Here is an 11,782-nt window from a genome sequence, read left to right on the forward strand (position 1 = left end):
CTTCGGAGTTCCTATGGAACCCGAAGTCAGTGAGCTAAGGCCTCGTGCTAGGTAAGGATGGGAATATACATTTAAGGATCACTCTCCTGAGCGATGTGGGATGTCACAGTATTTTGAAAGACTTTTTATTGGAATTAAATTCTATAATATTTATCTACAATATTTTAGGAGTTTTGATGTATTATCTAGGAATTAAAAGGTATATTTATTTAATGGCAAGTTGGGAATTTAAATTATAAAAAAGACTACTTCTAATCCATGTGGCACCTAAATTGTAGGAAAGTGTTTAATCAAAACTCTAAAAAAGCATAAATGTTTAATCTCAAATTTTTAAAACCTAGGCATCCATGTCAAAATCCTGTTCGCCGGTGACCGCTCAGCTTGGGGGGTGTGATAAACAAAGTTCGAAATCTAAGCTTCCCGCCACAACACTCATTGAAGATCAAAACCGAATCAATCAAAAGGAAGACTTGGCTAAAACTTCTCAACAGTCAAATCCTCTGGCTGTTGAATGATGTTTGAATTTAAATAGATTATTTATTATTTGTATTATTTGTAAATTATCTTTAGTTTACTTTGAAGAGTTTGTTCTTCACTCAAACACTACTTGTAATCTCTATATAAACATCAAATACAATACGCTCAAGCTATCGAGCACATTTCTTATATCCAAAACCGCCATGAAAGCCTTTGCCGGATAGAACTCCCCGGGGGAGGAATGGATTGCAGCATTGCGTGATTAGTCAGTGTGAGATCGCGGGGGGAAGAATTGAGGACCCGGAAGAGGAAAGCATCGAGATCGGAGAGCTGAGAGAGGTGCTGGTAAGGCCGTAGCGGATCTTGGCAAGCGAGTGAACTCAAGTGTGCGGGTAAGTGATCATGTATGAATTTTAGGGAGACGAAAATCTTCTGCACCCAAAAAGCCACGTTGTGTCCGTAGCCTCTCTAAAATACAACACGTGACATCCACTTACTAATGTGGGTGAAATTTAAAAAAGTAAAGGGTTCCAAAATAAATGTAGACAACCAAAGTTCTTTTATATAATAGACAAAATTAATTTTGTTCATATATTTATCAAGACAAACAAGTGCTGATGAAGTTTTATGCTGTAAATTTGCTACTCGTTCAATAGCTTTAAGGGAAGGGGGCATTGTAGTGATGTCCATCTCCTTGATCATATTACTATAAGGCCTCATTCGGTCAAGAGGATCGAATTTACAGGTTTGTCCATTCAAATAAAATCCTATAATCCAAACGAAGCCTATACAAACAACTCTAGTGTGATATGCCAAATGTGAAAACAGTGATTTATCATATCAATTTGAGTTTTTTGCAAACATATTTACCTAATAAAAATTAACTTTTTTTTTCAAAATAAAAACTGCAACTTTAACCAATAGTTGATGCATCAACCCTTTCCAAGCATTAAATTTTGACAAAAGCTACACCCTTTCGAAAATTGGTAGCTAAATTTTGCCTAAAAATCTACGAGTTTGAGGCACCATCTGATTCCCACAGTGAAATTAGCAGCAAAAATGAAGGATCAAACTGGTGAAAAAGCTAGTCTAAATCAAATACTAAATTACAATAAAAATCAGGTAAAAAATGCTTCATGATTTAATTCTTTAAATTCCAAGCAGGAACGAACATATCCACTTATTCATCAATAATCATATGATTCATATCAATAATCAATACACATATTACGTTAATTCTTATAAAGAAAGTCAATTAAGCAAACATTAATGTTAAATTAGGAATTAACCATTTAAATTTTAAAAAGGCAACAAGGGCACGACGGTGGGGTGGGAATTGGAGAAGTGAACATGCGAGGGTTAATGGGGACGAGTGGTCCCCCTTCGATTGTGTTTATTTTTTTGTTATTTTTTCGAGAGTTTTCACGAAAAATTTACGGTACTGTTTATTTTAATGAAAAAGTACATTTTTACACTTAAAAGTCAATCCTGATACTATTCACTTTACCTTTTATTTTATCAATATCATTAAAACTCAAAATTTTCAAATTTTTTCATTAATTTCTCTTATTTTTTATGCCCAAATAACATCTTCCAACGTCTATTATTTTTACAATGTTAAAAGCAAACGAAACGATGCGTCATTTTCATGGACTTGTTTATAACAAAAGAAAACGCAGCCCCTGCATAGATATGTAGCCTACAGCAGCCACGACTTCACCTTGCAGGTTTTCTGACGACCCCAGAGGGGCTGACTGTCGCTCCTGAGCTAGATTTCCGATGAGAGGATGTGCGGCCGCCCCTTTGTAGCTTGATCATTGGCTTAGATTAGATTGAATTGGACTAACTTAGCAGACTAAAAAACAAGATAATTAAGGAATTATAATATTATATTAATTAATACATATACAGTAACATTTTATTAAATAATATAATAATATTTTATATTATTTAATATATATTTATTATTTATTCACCTTTGACTCTTGACTCCCGAAAGACACCCGTCACATTGCAAATCCTTGAAAACAACCTCATCCTCTTCACCCTCTTGCGACCGTTAAGCAAAGGTAAGCTTTTCTTCCCCTCTCTTTCTCTCTGTATCTCTCCACCGGCTAGCAAAGGCATCCTTATACTGTGTTATTTTGTCGAGCAGGTAAATGGAGACTTGTAGGGCAAGTACGAGTAGTGAAAAGGTTCCCAGAGTTAGTCTGGAGTTTAGGGTGGATAGGCTGAGTAGTCTTCCAGACGAAATTACTCATGGAATCCTCTCGTTGCTTCCATTTGGAGACCTCACTCGCTTTGGGAGTTTATCCAAACGCTGCAAGGAGCTCCATTTGTCAACTCCCACTTTCAGATTAGATTTGTCTAAAGTTGATATATCAACTTGTGATAAGTGGTCTAGGTTCGCAAATGCTGTGGATAGGTTCTTAAACCATCGTGGGGAGAACAGAATCCTTCACTTTGGTATTAGATTCGACGTCCGTGAACATACTTTTGGAAATGAAACCCCATGCATTTGTGAGGGGGTAGGACGTCGGTTTATTTCGTGGATCGAAAATGCTTTAAGGTGCAAGGTTGAAATACTTGACCTTGATATCCGTAGGATCCATCTAGCAAATGGGGTAGGTGATATCACCATTGAGAGCTCATCACTAAAATCACTCAGTATTTCGAGCAACAGTTGGACAGTTCGTCGACTGAAAATCATCGGTCATAAGCTTGAAGATGTTCGCATAGATTGGCGTTCGGAGTGGTGTACAACAGTAAGCATATTTGCTTCAGATGTTGAGAATTTGGAGTGGGATGGGATTAGTGTCAACCACCAGCTCGGGACCTTAGAAAGGGCCGAGCTTTCTTTGGCCGATGTCATACGTAGAGATCTGTCACCTGATGTGAAGGCAGTTGACTTCCTTACCAGCGTGCACCGGGTTAAAGCTTTAACTCTAAATCACAATACCATCAAGGTAAAGGCACTACTCTTCTGGCAAAGTGTTATATGAAACATAATTTAGAGTGAGATGTTTAATTCTTCTTTTTAAATAAACTGCAGGCTTTGTTCAGAAAAGGAATACCACCCTTAGAGAACGTTCGTGATTTCTCTATGAAAATCGGAAACTTTAGTGGTGAATTGGTGTTGGCATTGGTCCCTATTCTTCGGGCAATGCCTAATTTAACTATCTTGGACGTGAAGTCTTCAACGCCGCCCCGTTGCCTTCTAAATGAAGTAAGTAAAATGTTCGGTTTGACAATTATCATTAGTTTCTTGATATGTTTTTGGAACTTTGCAATTGATCTACCTGCTTCCTTCTCAGTGTTCAGGTCTTACCATGGAATACTGGAGATCAAGCAAGCTTCCTTTCCTCTCTCAGCTTAAGGAAGTAACCGTAGCCCTTAATCGACACTTCTACGGGAGCAACCAAATTGAGTTCATAAGGTTTATCCTTGAGGATGCTCAAAGCCTGAGGAAAATGGTGATTATTCATCCATTAGGCCTTGGGAAGGGGCATCTGAAGAATTTGAATGAAAGCGAGAAGACTTCCAATGCTCGCATAGTCTATCGCAGGTTCAGGCAATCACCAGCTTCCCTACCAAACGCTCATACATGTTTTCCTGGATTTCGACTTAAGCAGTCTAGTGCAGATTCACAAGCCCCACCTGCTCAGCCTCCAAGTTAAGAGGGTCTTGAGGGCTTTTGGGGATATGGGTTTTGACAAAGGCAAAGTGGGGTTGGGGGAGATTCGGGATTTCCAAGTTGAAGATCCAAGAAAAGAGCAAACCGCAGATTCGGGTGTTCTTCTTTTCCTTGAGTGTCTCTCTGTTTGCAGGATTCCTGCACTCGGTCCTCGCATGCCGGATAGGAGGACACTGAAATGCTGCAGGCTTGCACTGAGAATTCCCCATATGCAGGACCATTCCGAAATAATGCCCCATCATTGTGCCATGCTCCTTTTGAACCCAAAGGAACTTTAAGGTAAATATAACCCTTGCCTGTGACGGAGTTTAACCACTCGGTCCTTTACTGGTTTCGGACAATCAAGAGATCATATTAGTCCTTTGCTTCATGATAATCCGATAGATGTTAATAATGAGACACTTTAAGAAGTTTTATGTGGATTTGTTTCCACCTGCAGCTCTATATCTGCAATTCTCTCCATGATTATGGGAGTGCATTTCGGACATGTGCTTATACATATGAAGGTTGAGTCTCTGATTTGTATATTCAGTGCTTAGCATGTGCAAGACTCGGAACTCATTTTTCTTCTGTCTGCGATTACAGGGTCATTCAGCCAGACTGAACCATTGGGTCCCGACAGGCTGTGCTCTCCTCGCCCTAGGAATTATTCTTCATTTGAGTCACGTACTGTGCAAACTGTGTCTTGCTGTTTGCAGGATTCCTGAACTCGGTCCACGCATGCATGCCGGATAGAAGGACGCTGTTTCACAAGGTACGGCCCGATATATGTTTCTTTTACTTTGCCTCGTGAACTTATTTATTTTACACACAAGAGAACAAAAATGGATGTACAGAAGAAGATTTAGACAAAAATGTGCTTCGATTTTCTTATCAGCGAAATCTAGGCATGCTTAGACTGTAGTAATTGACGTATTAACCATTGGTTCTCGAGTTTTATACATTGTATATTCACGAGCTTTTTAAAACAAAAACGTTAACCTGTGCATGTGGCTTTGGTTTTGGTTTTGGTTTTGGCCAAATAGGTGATGGATGGTTCCCAGATGACTGCAGAATGCTACGAGCTTACCAAGGATCGTATATCACCCCTAGGCCGAGCACCCGAATTCTCAGCTCAGAGTGGTGCTTAATGGAAAGGAAGGTTGACTTCAAATTCTCCACCCGGAGTTGTATTGATCGCAGACTTGAAAGCTGTTGACTGCAAAAGTAGCATTGGGGAGAACCCTGTTTATGAAACTGATTGTAGAAAACCGTCCACCGCTGACTCTTTCAGCGGTGGAAGAACGACGTTGAAAATCCGAAGCTTCATTGTACCATGTTTTCGGAATATTTCTCGGACTGAAAATGTTAAGTCTAAGACTTACTATCTTTCCCTTCCTTTGTTATTTATACAAGTGCTTCCTGCAAAGCTATACGCCAGGATAGGATGGAGAGATGGTCTCTAGGGTTTTGGGTTTTCTTTGGTTGGACGGTAAAGCTTTCTTTAGTTTGTATGAAATCTCTGGAGGAGATCTTCTAAGTTGAATAGATTACAGAAAATGGGAGAGAGTTTGCAATTTATACTTTTTCACAAAATAGGCCTGGCCCTGAAAGTGACCGGAGTAGACCAGCCACCTAGGGCCTCCACTCTGTAGGGCCCTAAATCACAGTGAAACAGAGAAGAAGATGGAGGTTAATAGAAGAATTGGATCCGCTCCGAACCTTAGTGTCCAAAGCTTAGGGATCGATTCATCTGGGCAGCACAAATTCAATCCAACGGTCTCCATTAACTCATTTTCCTGGCCCACCACACAAAATCAATGGCTCTGATTTCTTTTACATATCAATCAGCGGTCCAGATGAATTGATCCTTAGGCTCCGGACACTAAGGTCTGGAGCGGATTCAATTCTGTTGATAGGGATGTACAAGGAAGTTAACTACATTCTCATTATCAACATGATGAGTATGGTTCACTAAAGAGTAAATTGTCATAACACCCCTAAAAGCTTGTCCCTAACATCCAATTTCACCGCATAACTTATCGTTTACAAAATTAAGAACTTAAACTAATGTTTTTTGGACAATTTTTCATTACTGTCTATTTTCTCCGCACTCCATCTAAATTTCCATTAAATATCGGCATGTGTGCACCATGTAAGGTAATCATAAGTTAAGGACAAGTTTAGGACAGATTTTTTTGCCTCAATAATTTGTTATGTTTGTAGATTCGTCAATGTTGCGGCATAGAATGACTAAATTGGCCTTAATTTCTATTTTTGCTAGTTGTTGGTATGAGGAGCCCCGGAGTTAATCCAGGATGTCCTCCTCCAGAATTGTATACACTTTTATAACGTTATGAATAACCACACTGTTTCACCAATGTGCCCAAGGGTTTCTAATAGTCAAAATGGACTAACATGGACCTCAAAGTTGCACATGAAAATAGAAGCCCAAATCGCTTCTTGTTCCCCTAAAAGAGCCCATTGTATATTGTCCAAAAATATAGCCCAATGTAGGGTTTAAGCTTACCTTCGTCCTCTCCTTGCTCTCTCTTCCCTCACTATCCATGGAGGGTTTAAGGATTTGAGCTTACTCTCTCTCTCTCTCTCTCTCTCTCTCTTAAAATGGCGCAGACTCCATACTCCCTGCTCCTCCTCAAACGCCTCTCTCGCTGCTTCCCAAACCCTAAACCCCCTCCATCTCTCCTCTCTCTCCTAAAACCATTCTCCACCTCCCCGACCCCAACCTCCTCCCCGGACCCAAAACCCTCCTCCCTTTCCGCCCGCCTGAGCTTCGTCTTCGACCAAATTGACGCCATCGAGAAAGCACGCTCTGAGAAGGATCAGACCCTCCAGAAAATCAGAGCTTGGCGCGAATCGAAAAAATCCCAAATTGACCCGGAATTAGGGTTGAGAGTTGCCAATCACAGTGGAATTGATGATAATTTGGTTGATTCTGTATCTGTTTTGGCCGGGTCGGAGAGGCTGGAGAAGCCGGTGGCGGCTAAGAAGGAGGTGGAGGTGGTACATCCGTGGCCAGAGTGGATTGAACTGATGGAGAGGCTGGTACAGCAGAATTACTTTGATCATAGGAGGGTGGACGAGGACAGAATGGTCCAAGATATCGGCTTTGATCCAACTGAATATGCTTTGGCGGCAGAGGAGGATGCCCCAGGTATTGATTTCAAAGATTTCAAGGCTGTTCACACAGCGTGTCTTAATTTCGGGAAGGACCGATTCGATATCATAAGGTAATGCTAAAGGAAATGGTGTTTGAGTTTGGTTTTATGAAAAACAAATACTGAACTGTAATTCGATATCCTTCGTAGTTTCTTCAGTGACTGATAGAAGGGTGAATGGAGTAGTGATATGATTAAAACTTTGTTTCTTTTCGACTAATCGATTGACTGATTCCATAAGATCACAATGTGCTCTCTTCTCTATATATAGCTGTTGCTTATGTATGTGATCAGTTTCGTATGTTGGGCTTAATGCTAGTATGGTTGACAAATTCTGAGACGGTAGAGTAATTTCAGGTCCTTGTCGAGACAGGATATTCAAGTTTTGGTGGGTTTTGGATGCCCGAGTACGGACAAGAAGGTGGTTTTCTCTTCAAAACTATTAAGGAAGCATACCCACCTTGATGAAGGAGATGTGAGTTTTACTTCGAATATTTCCTGGTATCGCTTGCTTATATAACTTGTGTCTAACCACTGACATCTCATTACTTGTTGCTGCCATTTTGTCAAATTTGCTTCTCTGAAGGGTCTAGTTTCTTTGCCCCAGCCCTCATATTTATTTTGGCTCATACATATGATTTCTTTTTAAGTAATGAGTATTTCATTCATATGCCAGGTTTGCAGTTCCTGTAGTTTAAGGAGTTCTTGTGAAAGAGCATATCTGATTACTAACAAAGAGGACGAGGCACGGACTATTGATGTAATGCGTGTTTTATTGACTTATGGATTTGATCCTGTTAATGGATCAGTGGCCAATAAGTCACTTCTGAAACAAAAATCTGTTAAGACCGTGGTCCGTAAGTTGCTTCATCAGGTTGTCAAGCTGAGTGCAGTTCCAATCGATCCTAATCTTCCACCTCCAGTAATCAAAAAGCCACCACCAAAAGTAAAGCAGCCTCCTCCGCCTCCAAGAAGACGAGTTGGACGGGATGACATTGAGATGAAAAAAGGGGACTGGCTATGCTCGAAGTATGTTTCTTCTAATTTCTTTAGTTTTATTCTTCTGGATCATGGCCAATTTATTTGTTTTGTTCAATTAATACTCCAGTGGTGATTTTATGGAAAATACATATACTTTTATATGCCACTTTCCTTGGGAAAAATCTCTCTCTGCCAGGTCTAATATTTTACATTTCAAGCTTTTAGGCATCATTGGAAGTTCTTCGGACCAGAATAATGGGACTGTAGTGTTGACTTTCGTTGAGGAATCGTTAATAGTTACGTTGTTTAGATCCCATAAATGGCTTTCCATTGACTTATCTCATTGATAATATTTTTTTTTTGTTAAGAAGTACAGTTGAATTGAATTAGCTAAATATGTTCTCCAAAACTTTGTTGTAATGAAAGTTATGATTTCTACAATTTGCTCACGATGTTGAATGTTGGTATCAGGTGTGACTTCATGAATTTTGCCAAGAACAACATCTGCCTTCAATGTGATGCCAAACGTCCCAAGAGACAACTGCTTCCAGGAGAATGGGAATGCCCTGGGTACATTCTAGTATTTTTAAATTTCAGATATCAATTATACTTGGCTGTCATCATCACCTGGCATTTTTTCACCTTTGGCCTCTCCCACGATCTTTTAGATCTGCTCCCAAATACAAATTATTCTATTTTTAGTTTATGAGATTATTGATTTTCTTATGTCTTGTTACATGGCAGGTGCAACTTCTTAAATTACAGGAGAAATATGGCATGTTTTCATTGTGATTGCAAGCGTCCACCGGATGAATACCTGGAGAACAAAGTGCAAGAAGTGAAACGTGGCCCTAGGACAAGAATGGAGAAGACGGCTGTTCTTCATGGGGATGCTAATGCCTGGAATTTTGATTTTGATGACAATGAGTCAGATGGAGCAGATGTTGCTGCTTTTGAGTATGCAGATTCTTCTGTTAGGGATGAAAATTCTCTTGGTAACCAGGCTCAAGGACAAGATTTTGGACACCGTGAATACAATTTGAGTAAAGATAGCAGAGTACCAAGGGTCAACAATGAAGAATACTCCGATGCTGATACTATTAGGCCAGGGAGAGGGTTTGATGATTTTGATGATGAAGATGATGATGTTGACAATTACGAGTTAGACACTCGCAATAAAACTTCAGCACAGGATGCTTCAATTGATTTTTCTGAGTTTGAAGGGCCCGAAACAGAAGACATTGAAAATTCTGACAATAGCTTGCAAGGTCGTCAAAGAAAAAAATCGCCATACAATAAGCCATCTAAGCCTACACGTCAAGGGGCAGCATTCTCTGTTTCGGATGATGATGAACTTGATGTAGATTTTGACAAAGAGCTTTCAGTCCATCCCAACTGGAAATCTAGTCATGTTGCTGATTCTAGATCAAAAGGCAGGGGTAGAACTAAACCTGGTCCATCCAAGAGATTAAGCTTCGGTTCTGATGATGAACTTGGGCTGTCGGATGATGATCTAGATCAAAACTTTGGAGCCAGGCGAGGTAAATCAAATAATTTGGATTCTAAGAAAAAAGGTTTTCAGAGGAGAGGAAATTTAGATTTTGAAGATGATTCAGTTTCTGGTTCAGAATCAGACAATGATTTTCAATCTCATAAAAATAGGCCAAGAAGGAATAAAGAAAACAATTTCAAAGGTCGTGGCGGCCCTAACTTTACCAGAGAGACGCAATTTGAATCCAATGGAATGAAGGGTAGGAGAAACTCCTTCAACGATGATTTTGATGGATCAACACGAGGGTCTCGTAGTAATAGTAGAGGGTTTCGAGGGAATGATTTTGATGGGCCGAGAACGAGTAACAGAGGTAGTGATACACGGAGATTCAACGGTCCTAAAAGAGAAGGATTTGGAAAGGGTGGTGGGAGGAACTCGTTCAATGATGATTTTGATAGATCAGCACGAGGATCTCGCGGCAGTAACAAAGAATTTCGGGGGAACAATTTTGATGGGCAAAGAATGAGTAACAGAGGGGCCGATACACATAAATTTAAGGGACCTAGAAGAGAAGGATTGGGAAAGCAGGAGCGTGGAAGGGTTAATGACTATGGGAGGGACAAGGACAGGGGGCCTGAAGAATTTAGAAACAGCAGACGCGTTATTGAAAGATAGATCCATTTTCCATGATTGGAATGGCAGTGCTTGGTTCGCTTTGCTGAGGCTTCGATTGTTGGTTCCTCAGGCAAACGGTTGCAACTTATACAGATGGAAAGGAGTGCCAGCAATCGAAGGTGGACATTGGGTCAGTTTACAACTGGCAGCACATACCGGAATCAGGTTTACCTTTAATCCATGTATCAGACGGAATTCTCGAGTCTCTTCCCTCGAGCAGGGTTTCAAGTTGAGCTGTTCTGACAATAATCTTGTTTCGTACACTGAATCAACGTTACTTCGATCCAAGTTCTTCCGATTTTAGTTTCTGATTTTGTAAATTTCAATGGTAACTTCTGCATCTTACTATGGCAAGTTTTGCTTGCGGTTGGAATTACTAGTAGGGGTGTTCAAGGTCTAGTAGGGGTATTTCACCGGTTCAACGATTTGCCGGATTCAGTTGAATCCATACTTTCCGATCAAATCCATACATTCTAAAATCGATATAATTGGATCGGATGATGTATTTTATTGTGAGAACCGCTATAACCCAATCTTCTTGGTTTCATGCACAGTAACTGGACATTGACCATCAAGAATGGTTGGTAGCGCATTAAGGTTAGCATGGTCTCGTGCTACTACAAGTGCATATCTGTTGAATAAGTTCCCTGAACACTGATCATTTAAGAAGTTTAAACGTATGAATTCTTACCAAATATCGAACATTACAAAGCTTCGGGTAGTATGCATATAGTTTTAAGACCTAAGCCATAAGTTTGATGAGGGGCAAATTGTTTCTCATTTGATGAGAATTTGATTCTTGTACTTAGTTCCCTTAAGATTATATCCATGAGTCCAAAAATCAATTGATTTGTGTCATTATAGTTTAATTGATTAATGTGATTGGTTAATTATAGAAATGGTGATTATGAACCTAAGCCTATGATGATTGAGTTATGTGATCGGCCGTCATCAAATTTTTTTGAACTATGAGAATTCGTAGATTTGATTTTGGTTGTAATTTGAATCATTTGATCAGATCAAGTACGTTGTAAAAGGGTATAAGTCCTTCTTTACTTTATGTACTCCTTTATGTCTCGTTGGATATGGATGGAAATTTGAGTAGTTAGGTACAACCCCCAATAGGGAAACACACTTTAATTTGATTAAAGGCATAACTAAATTCAATCACCCTCCCAAGACCGATACCGAACACTAAGTACATGTTGGATCAAATTGGAGGTTCAAAATCATTGTAAGGTCATAAGGAAACTATGAAGTCCATCACGCATGCAAAGCTTTTGTTAATAGTATCATATAATCTTG

At 39.7% G+C, this 11,782-nt stretch overlaps 2 protein-coding genes across 4 annotated transcripts; both read left to right on the top strand.

Moving 5' to 3' along the window:
• The first annotated feature begins 2,471 nt into the window (after nucleotides 1–2,471).
• On the top strand, nucleotides 2,472–5,544 carry LOC125470054. 3 transcript variants are annotated; one of them, XM_048568471.1, is made up of 7 exons: nucleotides 2,472–2,546; nucleotides 2,633–3,443; nucleotides 3,530–3,703; nucleotides 3,792–4,450; nucleotides 4,611–4,677; nucleotides 4,757–4,925; nucleotides 5,197–5,544. In XM_048568471.1, the coding sequence occupies exons 2-4, from the start codon at nucleotides 2,637–2,639 to the stop codon at nucleotides 4,152–4,154; spliced, it is 1,344 nt and encodes a 447-aa protein (XP_048424428.1). In that variant the 5' UTR covers nucleotides 2,472–2,546; nucleotides 2,633–2,636; the 3' UTR covers nucleotides 4,155–4,450; nucleotides 4,611–4,677; nucleotides 4,757–4,925; nucleotides 5,197–5,544. The 3 variants fall into 3 exon arrangements, with proteins under 3 accessions (XP_048424428.1, XP_048424427.1, XP_048424429.1); XM_048568470.1 differs by having other exon boundaries at nucleotides 2,543–3,443; XM_048568472.1 differs by lacking the exon at nucleotides 4,611–4,677 and having other exon boundaries at nucleotides 2,543–3,443.
• Nucleotides 5,545–6,685: 1,141 nt separating this feature from the next.
• LOC103965339 lies at nucleotides 6,686–10,876 on the top strand. Its single transcript, XM_048568469.1, has 5 exons — nucleotides 6,686–7,401; nucleotides 7,687–7,804; nucleotides 8,006–8,358; nucleotides 8,782–8,880; nucleotides 9,055–10,876. The coding sequence occupies exons 1-5, from the start codon at nucleotides 6,776–6,778 to the stop codon at nucleotides 10,475–10,477; spliced, it is 2,619 nt and encodes an 872-aa protein (XP_048424426.1). The 5' UTR covers nucleotides 6,686–6,775; the 3' UTR covers nucleotides 10,478–10,876.
• Nucleotides 10,877–11,782: the final 906 nt, after the last annotated feature.

Source organism: the organism of the source record quoted next, unplaced genomic scaffold, assembly GCF_019419815.1.
Source record: "Pyrus x bretschneideri cultivar Hongxiangsu unplaced genomic scaffold, Pyrus_bretschneideri_v1 Contig48, whole genome shotgun sequence".
NCBI lineage: Eukaryota > Viridiplantae > Streptophyta > Magnoliopsida > Rosales > Rosaceae > Pyrus > Pyrus x bretschneideri.